The sequence below is a fragment of the Papio anubis genome, chromosome 1, assembly GCF_008728515.1.
Source record: "Papio anubis isolate 15944 chromosome 1, Panubis1.0, whole genome shotgun sequence".
Taxonomy (NCBI): Eukaryota; Metazoa; Chordata; class Mammalia; order Primates; family Cercopithecidae; genus Papio; species Papio anubis.
The window spans coordinates 188,211,116-188,235,252 of NC_044976.1; the positions used below are offsets into that span (position 1 = coordinate 188,211,116).

Below are 24,137 nucleotides of genomic sequence, written 5' to 3' on the forward strand. Positions count from 1 at the left end.
GACTGGGAGAATGGAACCAAGTTGGAAAGCACTCTTCAGGATATTATCCAGGAGAACTTCCCCAACCTAGCAAGGCAGGCCAACATTCAAATTCAGGAAATACAGAGAACACCACATAGATACTCCTCAAGAAGGGCAACCCCGAGACAGAATTATCAGATTGACCCAGGTTGAAATGAAGGAAAAAATGTTAAGTGCAGCCAGAGAGAAAGGTTGGGTTACCCACAAAGGGAAGTCCATCAGACTAACAGCGAATCTCTTGGCAGAAACTCTACAAGCCAGAAGAGAGTGGGGACCAATATTCAACATTCTTAAAGAAAATAGTTTTCAACCCAGAATTACATATCCAGTCAACCTAAGTTTCGTAAGTAAAGGAGAAATAAAATCCTTTACAGATACGCAAATGCTGAGAGAGTTTGTCACCACCAGGACTGCCTTGCAAGAGCTCCTGAAGGAAGCACTAAACATGGAAAGGAACAACTGGTACCAACCACTGCAAAAACATGCCAAATTATAGAGATCATCGATGCTAGGAAGAAACTGCATCAACTAATGGGCAAAATAACCAGCTAAGATCATAATGTCAGGATCAGAGTCACACATAACAATATTAACCTTAAATGTAAATGGGCTAAATGCCCCAATTAAAAGACACAGACTGACAAACTGGATAGAGTCAAGACCCATCAATGTGCTATATTCAGGAGACCCATCTCATGTGCAGAGACACACATAGGCTCAAAATAAAGGGGTGGAGGAAGATCTACCAAGCGAATGGAAAGCAAAAAATAAAAAATAAAAAATAAAAAATAAAAAAAATAAAAAGCAGGGTTGCAATCCTAGTCTCTGATAAAACAGACTGTAAGCCAACAAAGATCAAAAGAGACAAAGAAGGCCATTACATAATGGTAAAGGGATCAATTCAACAAGAAGAGCTAACTATCATAAATATATAGACACCCAATACAGGAGCACCCAGATTCATAAAGCAAGTCCTTAGAGACCTACAAAGAGACTTAGACTCCCACATAATAATAATAATGGGAGATTTTAACACCCCACTGTCAATATTAGACAGATCAACGAGACAGAAGGTTAACAAGAACATCCAGGACTTGAACTCAGCTCTGCATCAAGCAGATCTAATAGACATCTACAGAACTCTGCACCCCGAATCAACAGAGTATACATTCTTCTCAGCACTACATCACACTTATTCTAAAATTGACCACATAGTTGGAAGTAAAATACTCCTCAGCAAATGTAAAAGAACTGAAATCACAACAAACTGTCTCTCAGACCACAGTGCAATCAAATTAGAACTCAGGATTAAGACACTCACTCAAAACCCCACAACTACATGGAAACTGAACAACCTGCTCCTGAATGACTACTGGGTACATAACGAAATGAAGGCAGAAATAAAGATGTTCTTTGAAACCAGTGAGAACAAAGACATAACATACCAGGATCTCTGGGACACATTTAAAGCAGTGTGTAGAGGAAAATTTATAGCACTAAATGCCCACAAGAGAAAGCAGGAAAGATCTAAAATCAACACCCTAACATCACAATTAAAAGAACTAGAGAAGCAAGAGCAAACAAATTCAAAAGCTAGCAGAAGGCAAGAAATAACTAAGGTCAGAGCAGAACTGAAGGAGATAGAAACATAAAAAACCCTTCAAAAAATCAGCGAATACAGGAGCTGTTGTTTTGAAAAGATCAACAAAAGGGATAGACTACTAGCAAGACTAATGAGAAAAGAGAGAACAATGAAATAGATGCAATAAAAATGATAAAGGGGGTATCACCACCAATCCAACAGAAATACAAACTATCGTCAGGGAATACTATGATGCAAACAAACTAGAAAATCTAGAAGAAATGGATAAATTCCTGGACGCATACACCCTCCCAAGACTAAACCAGGAAGAAGTTGAATTGCTGAATAGACCAATAACAGGCTCTGAAATTGAGGCAGTAATCAATAGCCTACCAACCAAAAAGTCTAGGACCAGATGGATTCACAACAAATTCTACCAGAGTTACAAAGAGGAGCTGGTACTATTCCTTCTGAAACTATTCCAATCAACAGAAAAAGGGAATCCTCCCTAACTCATTTTATGAGGCCAGCATCATCCTGATACCAACGCTTGGCAGAGACACAACAAGCTTCTCTAAAATTCTCCTTTAGAGAATTTTAGACCAACATCCCTGATGAACATCGATGCGAAAAATCCTCAATGTAATACTGGCAAATAGAATCCAGCAGCACATCAAAAGCTTATCCACCATGATCAAGTTGGCTTAATCCCTGGAATGCAAGGCTGGTTCCACATACACAAATCAATAAACATAATCCATCACATAAACAGACCCAATGACAAAAAAACACATGATTAACTCAATAGATACAGAAAAGGCCTTTGACAAAATTCAACAGCCCATCGTGCTGAAAACTCTCAATAAACTAGGTATTGATGGAATGTTTCTCAAAATAAAAAGAGCTATTTATGACAAACCCACAGCCAATGTCATACTGAATGGGCAAAAACTGGAAGCATTCTCTTTGAAAACTGGCACAAGACAGGGATGCCCTCTCTCACCACTCCTATTCAACGTAGTGTTGGAAGTTCTGGCTAGGGCAATCAGGCAAGAGAAAGAACTAAACATATTCAGTTAGGAACAGAAGAAGTCAAATTGTCCCTGTTTGCAGATGATTTCATTGTATATTTAGAAAACCCTGTCTTCTCAGCCCAAAATCTCCTTAAGCTGATAAGCAACTTCAGCAAAGTCTCAGGATACAAAATCAATGTGCAAAAATCACAAGCATGCCTATACACCAATAACAGAGAAACAGAGAGCCAAATCGTGAGGAAACTCCCGTTTACAACTGCTACAAAGAGAATACAATACCTAGGAATCCAACTTACAAGGGATGTGAAGGACCTCTTCAAGGAGTATTACAAACCACTGCTCAATGAAATAAAGGAGGACACAAACAAATAGAAGAACATTCCGTGCTCATAGATAGGAAGAATCAGTATTGTGAAAATGGCCATACTGCTCAAGGTAATTTATGGATTCAGTGCCATCCCCATCAAGCTACCAATGACTTTCTTCACAGAATTGGAAAAAACTGCTTTAAAGTTCATACAGAACCAAAAAAGAGCCTGCATTGCCAAGACAATACTAAGCAAAAAGAACAAAGCTGAAGGCATCACACTACCTGACTTCAAACTACACTACAAGGCTACAGTAAGCAAAACAGCACGGTACTGGTACCAAAACTGAGATATAGACCAATGGAACAAAACAGAGGCCTCAGAAATAACACCACACGTCTACAACCATCTGATCTTTGACAAACCTGACAAAAACAAGAAATGGGGAAAGGATTCCCTATTTAATAAATGGTGCTGGGAAAACTGGCTAGCCATATGTAGAAAGCTGAAACTGGATCCCTTCCTTACACCTTATACAAAAATTAATTCACGATGGATTAAAGACTTAAATGTTAGACCTACAACCATAAAAACCCTAGAAGAAAACCTAGGCAATACCATTCAGGACATAGGCATGGGCAAGGACTTCGTGACTAGAACACCAAAAGCAATGGCAACAAAAGCCAAAATAGACAAATGGGATCTAATTAAACTGAAGACCAGGCCGGGAGCAGCAGATCATGCCTGTAATCCCAATACTTTGGGAGGCCGAGGCAGGCATATCGCAAGGTCAGGAGCTCGAGACCAACCTGGCCAATATGGTGAAACCCCATATCTACTAAAAATACAAAAATTAGCTGGGCGTGGTGACATGTGCCTGTAATTCCAGCCACTTGGGAGGTTTAGCCAAGAGAATCACTGAACCCGGGGAGGTGGAGGTTGCAGTGAGCCGAGATCATGCCACTGTGCTCCAGCCTGGGTGACAGAGCAAGACTCCATCTGAAAAAAAAAAAAAAAAGAAAAGAAATCAACAACAACTAAAGACCTTCTGCACAGCAAAAGAAACTACCATCAGAGTGAACAGGCAACCTACAGAATGGGAGAAAATTACAAGAAAAAAACAAACAACCCAATCAAAAAGTGGGCAAAGGATAAGAACAGACACTTCTCAAAAGAAGACATTTATGAAGCCAAAAGACACAAGAAAAAATGCTCATCATCACTGGTCATCAGAGAAATGCAAATCAAAACAACAATGAGATACCATATCATGCCAGTTAGAATGGCAATCATTAAAAAGTCAGGAAACAACAAATGCTGGAGAGGATGTGGAGAAATAGGAATGCTTTTACACTGTTGGTGGGAGTGTAAACTAGTTCAACCATTGTGGAAAACAGTGTGATGATTCCTCAAGGATCTAGAACTAGAAATACCGTTTGACCCAGCAATCCCGTTACTGGGCATATACCCAAAGGATTATAAATCATGCTGCTATAAAGACACATGCACACGTATGTTTATTGCGGCACTATTCACAGTAGCAAAGACTTGGAACCAACCTAAGTGTCCATCAATGATAGACTGGATTAAGAAAATGTGGCACATATACACCATGGAATACTATGCAGCCATGGAAAAGGATGAGTTCATGTCCTTTGCAGGGACATGGATGAAACTGGAAACCATCATTCTCAGCAAACTATCACAAGGACAGAAAACCAAACAGTGCATGTTTTCACTCATAGGTGGTAACTGAACAATGAGAACACTTGGACACAGGGTGGGGAACATCACACATTGTAGGGTGGGGGGGCTGGTTGGAGGGATAGCATTAGGAGATATACCTAATGTAAATGACAAGTTAATGGGTGCAGCAAACCAACATGGCACATATGACAAACCTGCATGTTGTGCACATGTACCCTAGAACTTAAAGTATAATAATAATAAAATAAGAATTGTAAGACATTTATGGCAAAAAGTATGAAACTTTATTGATTCATATGAAAGACCACACAAAGTGTTTATGTGTCTCAATAGTGAGATTAAATTTCATAATGCTGTTTCTCTTAATTTCTTCCAAATTAATTTGTCAATCTAGTTAATATCTTTTTAAAAAGCAACTGAGAAGCTGACTCTAAATTTCAGTGGGGAAAATGAACTATTTAGTATATGATGCCAGAGAATGTTTATTATTCATCTGGAAAAAAATAAAATTATATACCATTTTTTTTTGTCTTTTGAGGAACAACTCTTTAATTAGTCTTTATCATACTTGCTTTTTCTTTTCTTTTAGCCACCAGAAAACATTGGGAACAGAAAAAGACACAAAGTAAATAGATTGGCAAATATATCTATTCTATGACTCATAGAAGTTGCTGCCATCAGGTATTCCCAGATATAGTGCAAAGTACTTTACATGTCTTACCTGATTTAATTCTTTTAAAAACTATCTAAAGATGTTCTGTATTATCTCTTTTGATCAATGAGGAAGCTGAGGCTTAGAAAGGAAAAGGAACTTGTCCAAGCCTCACAGCTAGAGACTGACCTATAGTTTAAGACCTGATTTGTCAGGACAAAATGCTTAATTCCTGTTACACGTTGCCTGTATTTGCAGACATAGGACCCACTGCAAATTGGCATGTGATACCTGCTCATGTGCTATGACAAAAATACTAAGATGCCTAACTATGATTTGTGCCACCCTCCCATAGCATAATATTGATGTAGATAAATGTCTACCCGTTGTCCAATTCCCCCATATGTATAGGTGTGGCTATGATATAGATTTTTTAAAAATTATTATATTTTAAGTTCTAGGGTGCATGTGCACAATGTGCAGTTTTGTTACATATGTATGCATGTGCCATATTGGTGTGCTGCACCCATTAACTTGTCATTTACATTAGGTATATCTCCTAATGCTATCCATCTCCCTCCCCCTCCCCACAATAGGCCCTAGTGTGTGATGTTCCCCTTCCTGTGTCCAAGTGATCTCATCGTTCAATTCCCACCTATGAGTGAGAACATGCGGTGTTTGGTTTTCTGTCCTTGTGATAGTTTGCTAAGAATGATGGTTTCCAGCCGCATCCATGTCCCTACAAAGGACACGAACTCATCCTTTTTTATGGCTACACAGTATTCCATGGTGTTTATGTGCCACATTTTCTTAATCCAGTCTGTCACTGATGGTCATATGGGTTGATTCCAAGTCTTTGCTATTGTGAATAATGCTACAATAAACATATGTGTGCATGTGTCTTTATAGCAGCATGATTTATAATCCTTTGGGTATATACCCAGTAATAGGATGGCTGGGTCAAATGGTATTTCCAGTTCTAGATCCTTGAGGAATCGCCACACTGTTTTCCACAATGGTTGATATATACCTACTTTTTACCACACATAAAAATTAATTACAGGTGATTGTAAGACATGAATGTGTAAAGCAAAATATTTTAAACTTTTTGAAAAATAGAGGAGTATTGCTATATTCTTGAGACATCACAGAGTATCTTGAGATATAAAGAACCCAACCACTAAGGGAAAATATCTCTCTGTCAGTCTATCTATCTATCTAAATTTTGAACTATGCCCAAAAGGTTTCATAAACAAAGTGACAAAATAAGCCACAAAGGATATATCTATGTAAAGACAGTCTACTAGTTAATAGGCTTAGAATTCAACCCAATAGAAAAATAGGCAGAGGTTAGGAACATGCAATTTATGGGAGAGAAACTCTCATGGCCAATAAATAAATGAAAATATGTTTAACTTCACTATAAAAGCAAATGTAAACAATGGGCTACCATGACTCATCAGAGTCAGAAAAACTTAAATATTTGACAGTATTAAACATTGCTGAAGATGTGGGAAATGGGAGTTCCTTCACTCTGAGGAGGGATTATAAATTGATGTAATCACTTTTTAGAACATTTATATCAAGTTGTTAATGGACATACCTGATGATCCTAATTTCCATTTCTAGAGATATGTCTTTGGGAAACTCTCACACATGCTTACAAGAAGACATAAGTGTAAAAATGATTATTCAAGCCTTGCTTATAACAGTTAATCACTGGAAATAAATAATAGGAGGGTAGATAAATACATTATGGTATTTTCATACAATGGAATATTACACAATAATTAAAAGGAATGAATTAGCTTTTTGGGTATTAAAATGGATAACTCTCAAAAATATTGAGGCAAAAATCAAGTTACAAAAGGATTCTGTAATAAATTCGTTAACAGCATGGATTTTACAGCCAGACTACCTGAGTTAAAACTCCAGCTTTCCATTAACTTGACTATGTGACTTGGGCAAATTATATAACCTTTCTGTGCTATGGTGTCTTCATCTATAAAAATGAGGATAATAGTAATATTTAAAAAAACACTATATAAAGGAGAAGGAGAGACCCAAATCAGTATTTGGCAGTGTTCCCTAACACTATTCAAGGAAGGTTGTATTGTGACTGGTTGACATGAATATTGCCATCTTTTTGGTAGGTATTTTCCAGTGTGTGGGAATAGGTGTATACTCTATTAAGACTTGATGATACACTCTAAAATATTCTGTTTCTTCATTCTGATTCTATGTCACCATGAAACCTTATTTAGAGAGGGGATTCCTAAGCTAAGTGTTGCAGGTGCTCCTGGTTTCTTCTTGCTGCTTATAGGAAAATACCAGAGGAAAAATAAATTGAGAAAAGGATAATTTGGGAAATTCCAAGCCTGTCTATATGGCAAAGACATGAAAATTAAGATTCACTGTCAGAAAAGCATGCTTCAGAGAAAAAACTGAGTATATGACTCTACAACCTTCTGTTGACATGTTGGATCAAAAAGTTCAGAGTGGCTGGGTGCGGTGGTTCATGCCTGTAATCCTAGCACTTTGGGAGGCCAGGGAAAGACTGCTTAAGCCCAGGAGTTCCAGACCAGCCTGGGCAATATACTGAGACTGTGTCTCTACAAAATTTTAAAAAATTATTGGCTGGGTGCGGTGACTTATGCCTATAATCGCAGCCCTTTGGGATGCTGAGGCAAGTGGATCATGAGATCAAGAGATCAAGATCATCCTGGCCAACATGAGGAAATCCCATCTCTACGAAAAATACAAAAATTAGCTGGATGTGATGGGGCATGCCTGTAGTCCCAACTACTCCAGAGGCTGAGGGGCTGAGGCAGAATAGCTTGAACCCGGGACACATAGGTTGCACTGAGCCGAGATCGTGCCACTGCATTCCAGCCTGGCAACAGAGAAAGACTCTATCTAAAAAAAAAAAAAAAATGATCTGGGCATGCTGGCATGAGCCTATGGTCCCAGCTACTCGGGAAGCTGAGGTGGGAAGATTGCTTGAGCCCAGGAGTTCGAGGCTGCAGTGAGCTATTCATGCCACTGCACTCTAAACTGGGCAACAGAGAGAGACCCTGTCTGAAAAAATAGTTTAGAGAATTTAGACACAAGAGATTAAGGGAATGACTGGGGTTATCCCTTTATCACACGAGGAAGCCTCTAGAAAGCTTAAGAGTATTGTCCCTCTGTGCAATAAAGTGAATTGCAGTAAAAAGAAGTATGTATGTCCTTGTGGGCAAGTTCAAACAATGATCTTTGATTTAATTTTTAAAAAATGAATCTGAAAAAAATTTAAAGATGCCTTCCATATCCTTCTTGTTTACAATTATACCTCATGGCAGTCACTTGAGAAAGTCTAAGAAATGACTTTCTAATTTGATGGGCCATAATTTTAGCTTTAATTAAAAGAATTTCCAAACCTAAGGTATACACAGTTTTAGTAATTTGTATGATTGTGCTAACAATAATGCTAGAGTGGTTAGAGTTTGATAAAAATTCTTTACAATCACAGTCCAGTTGTGTTTAGAATAGATGACCGTTAGGGAGATTGCCATCTTCCTCCCATGATGTTGAAGAGCTCAGGCTTCAGATAGTCTATGTTGGCATCTTGCATCCGTCATTTACTGTTTGCCAGAGATGTTTCCTTGGGCAAGTTTCTTACCCCACCTGGACTTTAGTTTCCTTGTCTATAAAATGAGAACTGTAATAGTTCTGACATCATAGTGGTTTTATAAAACTAAATGAGTTTTCTATATGTAAGACAGAATAGTGCCTGGCCCATGGTAATTGTTCAATACTTGATCACCATTATGATCTTCCACTACGTAAATTAGCCTAAAACAGTGTTGTCTGTTTGATCTCACCATCTTCATTCCATTTGTTAGGGTATACACTCTTACACTGTGCTGCAGCCTGGGGTCGTTTGGAAACTTTGAAAGCACTGGTAGAACTGGATGTTGATATAGAAGCTCTGAACTTCCGGGAAGAAAGGGCTCGAGACGTTGCTGCTAGATATTCTCAGACTGAGTGTGTTGAATTCCTGGACTGGGCAGGTAAGCAAGCTCACAAGGGGTTGGCAAACTGACCGATGTGATGAGTTTTTCCTCTGTGAGTTACAGGATATGTCACCTTTTTTCACAGTGTTTTATTTGTAGATATAACCACAGTCATAGTTGACAATAATACATGAAATTTCCCCCTCTTTCTTTATTTTGCTATTGGCCATAAACATTGTATTTGTTAGGAACTGTACATATTGGCAGCTTGTTGATTTACCAACTTCTGTCTCACCAATAATTTTCTATGAGAAAATAATTTCTATAAGAAGATTATTGTATGTTCAATATATATGTTCAAGGCCATTGTTTGAGAGACTCAGGCAAAATGGATCATTTCTTAAATGTTTAAAAAATAGCATATTTGAGTAATATATTTGATTCTTCAAATATAAAAGGTTGTAACAATAATTTTAGAAAGGTTTATTTAGGCTAAATTAATTTATAGTGCTAATAGTCAGAATAGTAGTTACTCTTATGGCATGGGGGAACTTCTGGGATGTGATGTTCTTTTTCTTAATCTGGTTGCTGGTACATGGGTATGTTTCTTTGAAAATTCGTTGAGCTGTACACATAGGTTTTGTATTTTTCTGTTTGTAAGTTATACTTCAATACAAAGTTCAAAAAACAGTACTATTTTGTCTGTTGCTAATATTTTGCATATATACTTCCACAACCCTGTAAAATATAGCTTAAAGAGATTTCAGGAAGATGTACCTTTGTAACTAAGCTAGTGCTTATGAAGTTCACAGCATTTATTTTGCAAGGCTATCTGCATTTCTGTTTTTAGCAAGCATTTATTGAATTTCCATTGTGAGTATAGTATTGCTGTAGATACAATTGGTTGTTCCTGCCCTCTGGATATTTGTTAGGTGGGAGATTATAAGTTATGGACACATTCAACAATTATTTAAAAATATCAGAAAGACTGTGATTAAAGGTTAAAATTGGCGGAGCAGGTATTCCATGCTACAGGGTGGTGGGAGAATAGGAAGTCAGAGCATGTTGGGCTTGAGCTGGGCCTTGAAGAATGGATGGGATTTGAATATGCAATATAAAGGGAAAGGGCATGAGCAAAATCTTAGAGCTGTGAGTGAAAGTGGCGTGTTGGAGGACGGTGACAAGATTGCCTTATTGAGCAGTGGGTCATAGTTTCCACAGGTAGGCTATAACGTAGGTAGAATAATAAAAGGGTTAAGTACATGTCCTCTTGAGATTGAGTTTAAATACTGGTGTCCCTACTTGAAACTTATGTGACCTTGGACAAGGTGCTTAAATTCTCTATACCTCAGTTTCCTTCTCTGAAAAAGGGGCCAATAATATAGTTCCCACCTTTTGAGGATTACTGTGAAAATTAAATGAGATGATATAAAGCAGTTACCACAATACCTGGCATTTGGTCAGCACTTGAAAAATGCTGCTGCTTTTATTACACCATACCCTTAAATGCTTGGCTAAGGTGTTTTTATTTTATTCTGGGAGCCACTGAAAGTTTTTATGTGGAACAGGAAGAGGATGAAAGTGATCTTGAGGAAGATTCAGCTGGTAGTGGTAAGGTGCATGTTCATCAGTAGAATGAGAAAGGGACTAGAATAATTAGTATAAATAAGGAAATTAAAGGAAGGAAAGACATTTGGGAAGAAAGAGATGAATTGTGCTTTGTAGATTATAATTAACTGTCCACTTGAACTGTTTTCTATAAGCAATCTTATGTCAATATCTTTTATTTTTATGATTCGATCTGTAAGTAAAATGAAAACACAAATAACAAATAATTCAGTTGATCCCCCCATGATTAGTAATTTTAGGTGAAATTCACATTCCATAATTTTTCTTTTTTTTTTTGAGATGGAGTTTCGCTCTTGTTGCCCCAGTTAGAGTACAATGGCGTGATCTCGACTCACTGCAACCTCTGCCTTCTGGGTTCAAGTGATTCTCCTGCCTCAGCCTCCCAAGTAGCTGGTATTACAGGCATGCGCCACTATGCCTGGCTAATTTTTGTATTTTTTAGTAGAGACAGGGTTTCGCCATGTTGGTCAGGCTGGTCTCGAACTCCTGACCTCATCATCTGCCCTCCTCAGCCTCCCAAAGTGCTGGGATTATAGGCATGAGCCACCATGCCCAGCCCACATTCCATAATTTAAAATCCATTTTGGAAAAATGACCCATAGTACTTAAAAATCACAATTCAAGGACAAAGTTTGCTGTAACTTTTCTGAGAAGTTTTTTGGGGCTTATGGGTGTGAGGTATTATTGGTTTCCTTCTTCATAATATCCATCTGTTTAATTTGGGTCCTTAGGTTCTTGGAGCAATTATACCTAATATGTCTCAGTGGTGAAAAGAAATGAAAACTATAAAAAGCAAACTAGTATTGTGTTTCCAGATCAATGATTAAATTAATATTGGAGTTTCATAGAAATGTAGCTGTGGAATGTCAGAAACATAAATAACTCAATATAAAATTTAACATTTATATAATTCAGCCTTACTATTTGTTTAATTCAGTCTTATTCAGAATGGAGTTTCATAGTAATGTGGCTGTGGAATGTCAGAAACATAAATAACAGAAAATTTAACATTTATTTAATTCAGTCTTATCAAGAATGTATATCACTTCTATTTCTTCTAGTGATTAGAGTAGGAGTTACCTGGGGAGAATTAAAGGATTCAGAAATCCCTACCCCAAATAGTCTTCTCCATTCTACTGAAAATTCCAGTAGTAGAGATAAGATAAATTTCTTTGGGTTTTAGAGGTTTGGGGATTTTTTAAGTCTTCAATAGTTCACCATTAAAATAAATATATATTAATGTTCTTTTAGAGGGAATTAGCTAACTTTTCAGAACTCTGAAGGTATGAAACGAACATTTATAGAAATGTGAAGGTGGGGTTGTGCTGAGATGGAATGGAGGTAAAGGGAGTCTGGAAAGTGGAACAAAATAAACCTTTCATAATCCATAGTAGCCCAAGCCAGGTACTATTCTTTTCTGCTACTTATAAAACTGTAAAGTTTATTACTGTTTCAAGGATTAGTTTTGAAAAGTTTTTTTCCTCTCTTATAATGATGGCAGATATGTTACAGATATATTTTTCTGGGATTTTTCAAGATATTTTAAGTCAAATCATCTGTCCCAGTCTCAGGCCTATCTCCTAGTTGTTCTTTGAAAAATATGGTAACCATAGTTTAAAAAATTGAATTGTCTTTTCAACAAAAGCCTGAAATTAAAAAAAGTTAATCTATAATTCATCATTTATTATACTGAAAATGAAAACATTTATACTTAAAAAATTAATATATTCTTTAATATTTCCATGCTATTTTAGCAATCTGAAGTAGGAAATTAAAAGTCTTTCTGTGGTTATAAAATTTTCTCAGGAAGGCTGGGTGCAGTGGCTCACGCCTGTAATCCCAGTACTTTGGGAAGCCAAAACGGGTGGATCACCTGAGGTCAGGAGTTCAAGATCAGCCTGGCCAAGATGGTGAAACCCCATCTCTACCAAAAATACAAAAATTAGCTGGGCACGGTGGCAAGAGCCTGTAATCCTAGCTACTCGGGAGGCTGAGGCAGGAGAATTGCTTGAACCAGGGTGGCAGAGCTTGCAGTGACCCGAGATGGAGCCACTGCATTCCAGCCTGGGTGACAGAATGAGACTCTGTCTCAGAAAAAAAAAAAAAAATTCTCAGGAAAATAAGACAAATCACAGCTATTATTTATCAGAGATTTATTGAAACACTAAATTAAGCTTCTGTTATATACATTGGTTAATGATTAGTAATCTAACACATTAAAAATAACAAAATACTTAAACATGTAGCAGTGATAGTGTATGTTGGGAACAGGTGGTCGGAGTCACACAAATCAACACTGAGACAAAGGATCTCTTAGCAAGGCTAGTTTACTTTCTGCAGAAAGGGTGCTGCTCACTAGTAGTCTTGCCACAAGGGCACACACGAACAAAAGAGACAGGGTCATTTATAACCTGGTGCATCCATCCTACTGCTGTGTCCGGTTTCCACTGGCTGGAACAGGACCTCACATTCTGTACTCGACCTGATTGGCTAGCAACTTAGAACTTCCCAAAAGAGGCAAAGGCAGAGGAGAACAAAGGAAGAGAGGAAGTAACTTATGGAATGCTGAGAGAGGCAAAAACACTTCCAAATAAGGAAAGAGGAACAGGCTATGACCTAATGCTTGATTGGACCTGTTCAGGCAAGCCAGGGCAAATATCTAGGCTAAAATGTGGAGCTAAGAACAGAGTATATTGATTTCTTTATTACAACTAGCAGAATTTAAGAATATTAGCACAGGACTTTGAGTAAATTTTGCTTCTAAGAGAGGTTACTATCTATTCTGAATTAGACTGAGAGGAATGTCCCTTTGAAGAGGAACCTGTATTTCATTTTCTACAATTCCCCCCTCTTTTATTTTATAATTCCTCTTTAAACTTGTTTAACATGTCTTGACTCAATTGCTCTGTTTGTCCTTCTAATAGAAGTAATCATTCTGATTAGGGTGGAGGAAAGTTAGGAATTAGCTTTGTAACAGTGGCAGAGACAAGTTTTTGTATAAAACTTTGAAGGCAGGGAATAATACAACAGCCTGTGAGAATAAGTATACCAATAACAAGAGGTAATGAGGTGAGAATTGAAGTCAAAATCCCTTTCCATCCACTAAACCAATGTTCTATCTTTTGGAAAAAGGATCATCTAGTCCAGAATTTTTGGCAAGTTCATTGGATAGGGCTGTTAATCCTTGCAGCACTCTTGTTATAGTTCCGTCAGGGGCAGTATTATTAGGAATAAAGGTACAACATTGAGTTTCAATCATGATGCAAACATCTCCCTTTTCTGCTAATATCATATCTAAGGCTATTCTATTTTTCCAGGCCATCTGGCTGCTAATATCATATCTAAGGCTATTCTATTTTTCCAGGCTGGTAGGTCTTAGTTGCTCAGCTGTCCCTTTGAAGGAGTCCCTAGTATGATTTACAAATCATTGCTGATTGTAATATAGTTTATCCAGTCTGCATTTTTATTTATAGATTTATAGTTAACCACCAGAACAATGTAGATTCAAATCCTGTAGCTATTTGATTCCGTGCTTTAAACTTATCTGGCACTCCTCGTGGGACCCCAATAACATCTATGTAAAGCTGAGGATCAAAGGACTCATATGGAGTTTCCCTTGGCCTGCAGTGTCTTGTTTTTACTTTCTCAGATTGATGAAATGCCAGGGTGAAGGGGATAGTCAATTGGATTAGAGCACAAGTACTGCTCCAATTATAAGGCAGAGTATCCAGTAAAGGTCCTCCACAGTACCACCATCCATCTGCTCGGGGACTGATGGGCAAGCTTCTGGATAGGCTTGAGTTCCTTGCATCTTTTTATGCTTCCAAGGAACACCAAATTCTCCCCCTGCTGTGCAAGGCATGAAGTAAACATGGCATTTAGAGGTGGAAGCTGGATTGCCCTCCAGGCCTGACCCTGAGGGTGTCGAACTTCAGGAAACAGCAGAGAGAGCTTGGCGTGATGGATTATCCCAAGCAGTGGGATTCTGGAAGACAGCCACCATACAGTCCATGCCTGGTCAACGAGGAGACCATCTGAGTGGAAAGGGACAATCTGGGCCTCTGGTCTACCGTGTGCACAAGCGTAACAATCGCTTTTATTTAAAGTGCAAATGGAATATTTAATCCATTTCAGCCAGGTATTTGCATCTTGATATCCTGTCTCAATAGCTAAGGTCTGTCTTAGATATTTCACTTTCACAATAGACACTCTAGTTTTATCATTAGGTGTCGGAGTAACTGGTGTGGGATTTAAAAATGAGGATACTGAAGAAGGGGAAGACGGGGGAATAATGCGTATCTTAAAAATGCCTAGGGGGTCTTTCCCATTTACATCAATCCCCATACCATAGAAGTGAGCAAGGGCAAGTTTAGAGTCAGTTAAAGTGGAGGTGGTGAGAGAGAGGACAGGGTTACACTGATAAGGCTGACAGTTAGAAGGGGTAGTCCCTTTAGTGAAATAGATGAGGGGTTTTAGATTTGCACAGACCTCCTCCGTGGAAGTCTAACCTTGCTCCTGAGTAGTTCAAAGGACATAGTTCCAGCTACTACAAGGTTACCAGGCTGTAGGAGCAGAGAATTGGTGTCTCAGCTGCAGGCAATCACAACTATGAGTGCTAGGAGTAACTGTGTCAGTCAGAGGGCTGGGGCATAAATATTTGTGTGAAAAGGCTAGCTGTCATTAATCCTTCACATCTCCACAAGGTATGACAGAGCAAGCATTAAAGGCAATGGTCTGAGGTGGGTCAGACTTAGTTATATTAATAACAAAGGACCTAATAACAGAATAAGGAGAGGAAAGGAAGCAATATAGAAGGTACATGAAAATTAAGCTTTCTTTAACTTTAACTTGGTAGGGCTCAATCCTGGTACAGCAACCCATGATTCTGACGAGGAAGATGCTTTCTTGACTCGAGTATGGTGGGTCCATCCTTTCTCAGCTGTGTGGACGGCAGTCTCGGTGATTAACAGCACCAGACAGGGGCCTTCCCAGCTGGGCTCGAGTTTTCCTTCCTTCCACCCTTTGATGAGAAGGTGGTCCCCGGGTTGGTGCTGGTGTTCTGGAAATTCTAGTGGTGGCTGGTGCTAAGAGACCTTTGACCTTAAGAGAAGAAAAGGTAGAGGAGAGACCAAGTATATAATTTCTGAGGAACTGATCCTTAGTTTTAAACGTAGGAACATCAGCTGAGGAATGTAAATAAGGCAATCCATATAACATTTCATATGGAGACAGGCCTGTATCCTTTCAGGGAGCTATCCTGATCCTCAGTAAGGCAATGGGAAGACATTTGGTCCACAGTAAACGAGTTTCTAGAACTAATTTGGTTAAGTGGTTCTTTAAGGTCTGATTCATCCTTTCTACCTTCCATGATGAAGATGGATGCCACAGGATATGATACTCCCATCTAATGTTTAAAACCTGGGATAGCTTCTTAATGACATGGGCTGTGAGATGGGTTCCATTGTCCAAGTCCATATTCTCTATTAGCCTACATTTGGGTGCTATATTCTCAATTAATGCTTTAACTACATAATTAGCTGTTGCATTTGAAAAGGAGGTAGCTTCAGTCTAGTGAGTGAGATGATCTACTCTTACCAACAAATACTTTAGGCAACTGATTGGGGTCATTTCACTGCAGTTCATTTGAACGCTTTGGAATGGCCTTAGTCCTGGATCCCTGCACCTTGGAGGTGATTTCTTTATGACTTGTTTGTTGGTTTTCTTACATATTAGACAACTATTTGTAACTTGCTTGGCTAGGGTATGAATTCCTATACACCCACGAAGTCTGAGAACTGTGGTTAAGACCTCCCTTATGAGAGGTTTGGATAACATCTTCCTTTGATCTAGTAATACCCATTTTCCTTCTGTGTTCTCTTTAGCTTCTATTTTTATTAACTTTTCCTTTTTTAGTGGAAGAGAAGATGGGGACTGCAGTAGGGGAAGGAAGGCAAGGAATTAAGTGAAAGGCATTTTAGAAGAAACAGCAGCTTGTTTGGTTATCTGACCTGCAAGGTCATTTGGTTATTTCCCTGACTTGTGAAAGAAAAGTCCTTTATGCCCTGGGACATGTACAATAGCTATCTCTTCTGGCAACTGGAGATTGTCTAGGACACAAACAATTAGTTCTTTGTGGACTAGATCTTGGCCTTTACTGTTAATAAGACCTTGCTCAGCCCAAATTTTTCTAACTATATGTACCACTCCAAAGGCACACTTAGAATCAGTATAAACAGTTCCTTCTTTGTTCTGCAAATATTTCAAAGCTTGATTGAGTGCAAACAGGTCACAGGTTTGGGCAGACTAATTATTGGGCAGTCTTCCTGACTCTACTTCTTCAAGCGTTTCTCCATCAATTACTGAATACCAATTATGTTTTTCTACTTTGACTGTTTTGGAGGAACCATCTATAAACCAGTGCCACCCTGTTTTAAAAGGGGCCTTTCCTAGATCTGGCCTGACTTTTGTTTGGTAGTGAAATCTAGACACAAGTGTTTTTTAAATTTGGGTCTCCTGCCAAGAAACCTGCTGGGTTGAGTGAATTATCAGTAGTCAAGGTTAAATCATCTTTTTCTACTAAAATAGCCTTATATTTCAAGATTCTGGAGTCAGTAAGCCACCTTCCTGCTTTTGATTTTAAATAGCTCTAACTTGGTGGGGTATGCTTGCAGTTTATTTCCCCACAAAGGTAAATTTTTTACTTTCTTCAACTAATACTGCTGTAGCCACAGCTCTTTATCTTCTCTTACTCGAAACATTTCCTATCTTCAAGTTTTTGGGTGGTGCCTGACTAGAATAGGCCCCTTCCCTGGAGCTTTCAACCCCCCTTGCTCCTTGCTGGAGGTTTCTAGCACTCCTGGGTGCGGTGGCAGTGGCAATGGGGGAGAGGGGCTTGGCTCAACCTCTCCTACTAGAGGCTTCTTGCCCTCCCTTCCTTTGGAGGCTTGCCAAGGGCCTTTTCCCATGTTGAATCCTAGATAGGCCCAATTCTTTGTGCTAGGGATATCTCGCCTGTTCTTTTCCCGGGAAGGCTCAATCCCCCAGATCCTTCAGACTGGGGATATCTTGGCTGTCCCATCCTTAAAGGCTTGCAAAAGGCTTAGTCTCTCATACCAGAGATGTCTCACCGATTCTCTTTCCCTGGGAGGTTAACCTTCCCCTCCTTTTCCCTTTTGGAGGTTCCTTACACCCTTCCTGTTTGTGTCCACACACTCTGTCCAGCAACAGACTGGTAATCGTTCACACACACACACTCAGCTTCCAAAAGCTGACCACCAAGGAAGTACTTTGCCACCCTCTTGCAGCTTTTCCTACCTTGGCCTGTGCATGGAGTCACCTGGTCACTGCAGTCCCACAAGCCTCTCTCTTTCCCCGCGTTGCTGAGAATCCAACTATATTCCTTGCACCAGGTAGGTCCTGGCTCTCCTCCTGGGGCTGCTGCAATGGGCGGCAGGGCACCTCCCCATGAGAGAGGACCAAAGACTGTCCCAGAGGGGAATGTTAATCCCCTATGGGCCACCAAATTGTTGGGAACAGGTGCTCAGTGTCACAAAAATCAACACTGAGACAAAGGATCTCTCAGCAAGGCTAGTTTACTTTCTGCAGAAAGGGTGCTGCTTGCTAGCAGTCTTGCCACACACGAACAAAAGAGACAGAGTCATTTATAACCTGATGTGTCCAACCTACTGCTGTGTCCAGTTTCCATTGGCTGGAATGGGACCTCACATTCTGTACTCGACCTGATTGGCTAGCAACTTAGAACTTCTCAAAAGAGGCAAAAGCAGAGGAGAACAAAGGAAGAGAGGAAGTAACTTGTGGAATGCTGAGAGAGGCAAAAACACTTCCAAATAAGGAAAGAGGAACAGGCTATGACCTAATGCTTGCTTGGACCTGTTTAGGCAAGCCAGGGCAAATATCTAGGCTAAAATGTGGGAGCTAAGAACAGAGTATATTGATTTCTTTATTACAATTAGCAGAATTTAACAATATTAGCTCGGGTCTTTGAGTAAATTTTGCTTCTAAGAGAGGTTACTTTCTATTCTGAGTTAGACTTGGAGGAAAGTCCCTTTGAAGAGGAACCTCTATTTCATTTTCTACAGTATACAATTTATTCTCTAGTACTTTAGTAAGTCCGGGTTCTTTTTTAATTGAATGGAAGTAACATTTCAACCCAGGCTTCTTTGGAAAATTTTAGTAAAGATTGTGGCAAAAAATTTATAAAGGTTTATAAAGGTTTCCAAAGAACCATTTTTATCCTTAGATGATAGATTTCTTTTGTGATCTCTATATTTGACTAAGCTACATTTGCATATGCATATATTTAGTGTCTTCTGGCTCCTTCTTCTTTACTCTTCTTCTTTAATTTGCAGTGCTTAATTTTCTTAGAGGAAGGATGGTAAGACCTGTGATCCCAGATCTTGTATATCGCTGATGCTGTGGTTGCCACTCTGTAGAGTGTTTTGTCAATGTTGTAGATGAATGGGCTTTCTAGATCATTACCAGGTTTTTCTAATGAGGCTTGGTTTTTCAGCTAAAAGGGGAAAAACAATATAGATTTTATCTACATAAAATAGTAGAGTTCAATACTATAGTAGAGTTAATAATATAGTTCAAATTCAATTTGTGTTCTAAATGTGTAAAGAAACTTTGTTAAAACAGCACACATCAATTATTTATACAAAAGGAAGGTTACTATAGAAGAAAGGTATAAATGCAGAGGAAATGTTATCTATATGCCACATATATGATCCTTATCACCATCAGCAAATAATTAGTGTGTCCTATGTTTAGGATACTCTCTTGTGAGAAATTATTTGATTAGCAAAATGTATTCCTTTACTAAAGAACCTCAAGATATAATACCATAAAGTAACAGTCATTTTAAAAATAAGAAAACATTTATAAATATCTAATTCTTCTGAAGGTCAATGAGGTTTTGTTTTTTGATCAAAGAGCTTTTAAGGTTGCCTCTGAAACTATGGTGTCATCTATTGGCAAAGTGGGAAATTATGTAATAGTTTAAAAACTCCTTTTCCCAGAAAGTTGTTTTAATATTAGCAATTAGTTTATAGCCCATATAAAAATTACATGACAACTTTTGTACTTAGATTTCTTAGATATATCTGGAAGAGTTCTAAGAGATCTCTTGTTACAGATCCTTTTATGGATGAGGCAACTGAGAAAGAGCAAATGACTTACCTAAGGACCCAGACAGATAACTTGATTTTCCATACATTCTCCAAATGGTAGCACACTACTTTTTTTGGTGTGTTTTGTAACTTGAAGTAGAGGGAACTAGATGATTCTAAGGACCTTCTAATTCAATACACATTTGTTCAATACCTAGTATGAGCAAGACACTGTGCTAGACGCTGAGGATGAATGGGAAGTTGGGGGAAGGTTACAATGAGGAATAAAACACGGTACCCTCTCTCAAAGAAACGAGTAATATTATGTTCTAAACCCTTAGAGATTTTGTAACTATTACTACTTGTATCATGAATTCACCTTTTTTTGGTGTTTCTTCCATTTCATCCACAGGTAATGCACAGACAAAACAAATAAGATGAAAAAGAGAGCTTGCAATAAATTATAAATGAGATATAAACAACCCTGAAATATATCCATGTTAGCAAAGTCGCAGCATAGTTTATCCAGAAGATAAGGCAGACGGTGAGATGGAGAACCCTTAAATTTCCAATAATGTACTTCTTCTGGAAGAATCTCCCATCCAACCTTTGTCCAGATAGTTCCATCACAAATGCAGAAACTCTCCCCAAAGAAGCAGATAAGCAACAGAGAAAAACTCAGTGGTAGTCCTTGATTAGACATCCTTCTTTGTCAACTGAAAAAAAAGTAGCTAAAATTTAGCTATTTTAAAATAGCTAAATTAGCTAAATAATAAAATAAAATAGCTAAATTCCCTATGAAGGGAAGCAGAAAATACCATGAGCTATTAGCTAAAATGGTGCTTCAATAAAAGCACTTCATATAACCTTGCCAGTCAGCAAAATATGCCCAGCAAAGGATACACTGATGATCATTGTAACATTATCAGTCATAGTGACTCAGGGGTAAGTTCAGTGATGTCATAAAGAACCACATTGGAACTAAAAGGTGTTACCTGACCAATCACATTGAGTTTCTTAAAGATACTTTTTTGTTGTTGTTGTGTTGTTGTTTTGCCAGAATGGTTTCAGCTTCTTCAATTTTCCTTAAAATGAACACTTTACTAATATTTTGTTAGCTAATAAATTCAACTACAGTCATATTAATAGAATTTATGGAAATAATTTACTCATATCACCTCTAACCTTTCTTCTGAAGCACTGCAGTTTTACATTTACTTAAAAAATAGTATACCACTTCACATAACCTAGTATCTGCTTTTATTTTTTTGTTTGGGAATGTCCTTCCCTTCAAATAGTTCAACAAATATTGAGTGCCTATCCCTTATAATATATTCCTGTAGTGGTGATGTGGTCCTATCAGGTAGTGGGTAAGGGGTGAGGAAGGTGGCATGGTATATGATGAAAAGATGGGACATAGACCTTGCCTTTAAGGAGTGTACAATCTAGAGGTAAAAGCAAAAACCAATGTAATAATTAAAATGATTCTGATTTTATTATAAAAAATAAATATTATAAAAATAAATATAACAAATTATAAGTAAATAAAATTATAAACACATAACTGTTGAGAGGGCAATGAGTTCCACTTGGGGGAATTAGGAAATTTTGCAGAAAAAGATATGTGAGTGGGCTTTAAAGAATGAGTAGAATTTTTGTAGGTGGCAGTGTAGAGAGGCTATCTAAGATTGGGGAAACATAGTAAGCAAAGACATTTTGTGTAAGCATTCATATAACAAATATTTGTTGAGTGCTGACTGTGTGCTAAACACTGTTCTAGGAGCTGAGAATACGTACACAGTGTAGCCCAAAACAGAATCATTAACCTTCATAGAGTTTACTTTCTAGTAGGGGGATATAGAAAATAATTGTATCTATCTAAATCTATGTGTCTGTATCTGTGGAGTGCTATGGTGATATGATATATCATTGTAGTTTTGATTTGCATTTCTCTGGATGATCAGTGATGTTGAGCACCTTTTCATATACTGGTTGCTATTTTGTATGTCTTTTGAGAAATGTCTATTCACATCTTTTGCCCATTTAAAAAATAGGATTATTAGATTTTTTTCCTATTGAGTTGTTAGAGCTCCTTATATATTCTGGTTATTAATCCCTTGTCATATGGGTAGTTTTCTTCCATTCTGTGGGTTGTCTCTTCATTTTGTTGATTGTTTCCTTTGCTGTGCAGAAGCTTTTTAATGTCATAATCCCATTTGTTGATTTTTTTCTTTGGTTGCCTCTGCTTGTAGGGTATTACTGAAAAAATCTTTGCCCAGACCAGTATCCTGGAGAGTTTCCCTATTGGGAGAACCCGCTCCCAATAGTTAACGTGGGTTCTTTTCTATTTCCTAGGTGTCTCGGCTGGTTTGAGAAATAAAGGGAAAGAGTACAAGAGAGAAAAATTTTAAAGCTGGGTGTCTGGGGGAGACATCACACGTTGGCAGGTTCCGTGATGTTCCCCAAGCCATAAAACCAGCAAGTTTTTATTAGCGATTTTCAAAAGGGGAGGGAGTGCACGAATAGGGTGTGAGTCACAGAGATCACATACTTCACAAGGTAATAAAATATCACAAAGCAAGTGGAGGCAGGGCGAGATCACAGGACCACAGGATGGAGCGAAATTAAAATTGCTAATGAAGTTTCGGGCACGCATTGTCATTGATAACATCTTATCAGGAGACAGGGTTTGAGAGCAGACAACCTGTCTGATCAAAATTTATTAGGTGGGAATTTCCTCCTCCTAATAAGCCTGGGAGCACTACAGGAGACCGGGGCTTAGTTCATCCCTTTGGCTTAGACCATAAAAGGCAGCCACCTTAAGGGGTCCGTTCATAGACCTACCCTCAGGGCGCATTCTCTTTCTCAGGGATGTTCCTTGCGGAGAAAAATAATTCAGCGATATTTCTCCTATTTGCATTTGAAAGAAGAGAAATATGGCTCTCTTCCACCTGGCTCACCTGTGCAGTCAGGCTCCAAGTCTTATCTCCCTTGTTCCCTGAAGATTGCTGTTATCCTGTTCTTTTTTCAAGGTGCCCAGATTTCATACTGTTCAAACACACACGCTCTACAAACAATTTGTGCAGTTAACACAATCATCACAGGGTTCTGAGGCGACATATATCCTCCTCAGCTTATGAAGAAAATGACAGGATTAGGAGATTAAAGACAGGCATGGGAAATCACAAGGGTATTGATTGGGGAAGTGATAAATGTCCATGAAATCTTCACAATTTATGTTCAGAAATTGCGGTAAAGACAGGCGTAAGAAATTATAAAAGTATTAATTTGGGGAACTAATAAATGTCCATAAAATCTTCACAATTTAAATTCTTCTGCCGTGGCTTCAGCTGGTCCCTCCGTTGGGGGTCCCTGACTTCCCGCAACATTTCTCAAATGTTTTCTTATAGTAGTTTCATAGTTTGAGGTCTTATATTTAAGTCTTTAATTCAGTTTGATTTAATTTTTGTATGTGGTGAGAGATGGGGTCTAGTTTCATTCTTCTGCTTATGGATATCCAGTTTTCCCAGCACCATTTATTGAAGAGACTGTCCTTTCCCCAATGTATGTTCTTGGCATCTTTGTCAAAAGTGAGTTCACTGTAGATTTATGGATTTATTTCTAGGTTCTTCATTCTGCTCCATTGGTCTATGTGCCTGTTTTTAGGCCAGTCCCATGCTGTTTTGGTTACTATAGCTCTATAGTATAATTTGAAGTCAAGTAATGTGATTCCTTCAGTTTTTTTGTTTTTGTTTTGCTCAGGATGTCTTTGGCTATTCTGGGTCTTTTTGGTTCCACAAAAATTTTAGTATTGTGTTTTCTATTTCTGCAAAGCATGTCATTAGTATTTTGATACCAATGTATTGAATCTGTACATTGCTTTGGGTAGTATGAGCATTTTAACAATAGTGATTCTTCCAATCTATGAACATGGAATGTCTTTCCATTTTTTGTGTCCTCTTCAGTTTCTTACATCAGTCTTTTATAGTTTTAATTATGGAGATTTTTCACTTTTTGGGTTAAGTTTATTCCTAAGTATTTTATTTTCTTTGTATGTATTGTAAATGGGGTTACTTTCTTG

General features: G+C 38.2%; 2 protein-coding genes across 8 annotated transcripts in view; one reads left to right on the forward strand and one right to left on the reverse strand.

Annotated features, from left to right (window-relative positions):
- The window catches only part of ANKRD45 (ankyrin repeat domain 45), a 59,831-nt gene that overhangs the window by 14,741 nt on the left and 20,953 nt on the right, over positions 1–24,137 (forward strand). For all 5 annotated transcript variants that reach the window (XR_001897786.3, XM_003893584.3, XM_009194458.3 and 2 more), the window contains one exon: positions 9,189–9,356. Coding sequence is in view for 4 of the 5 variants with exons in the window: in XM_003893584.3 (XP_003893633.1) it covers positions 9,189–9,356 (168 nt within the window). In the remaining variant the exon portion in view is untranslated. The remainder of the gene's footprint in view (positions 1–9,188; positions 9,357–24,137) is intronic.
- On the reverse strand, positions 15,740–20,985 carry TEX50 (testis expressed 50). 3 transcript variants are annotated; one of them, XM_031658566.1, is made up of 3 exons: positions 20,436–20,985; positions 19,331–19,458; positions 15,740–16,028 (listed from the first exon to the last, which is right to left on the reverse strand). In XM_031658566.1, the coding sequence occupies exons 1-3, from the start codon at positions 20,757–20,759 to the stop codon at positions 16,013–16,015; spliced, it is 468 nt and encodes a 155-aa protein (XP_031514426.1). In that variant the 5' UTR covers positions 20,760–20,985; the 3' UTR covers positions 15,740–16,012. The 3 variants fall into 3 exon arrangements, with proteins under 3 accessions (XP_031514426.1, XP_031514422.1, XP_003893634.2); XM_031658562.1 differs by lacking the exon at positions 19,331–19,458; XM_003893585.5 differs by lacking the exon at positions 15,740–16,028 and having other exon boundaries at positions 19,137–19,458.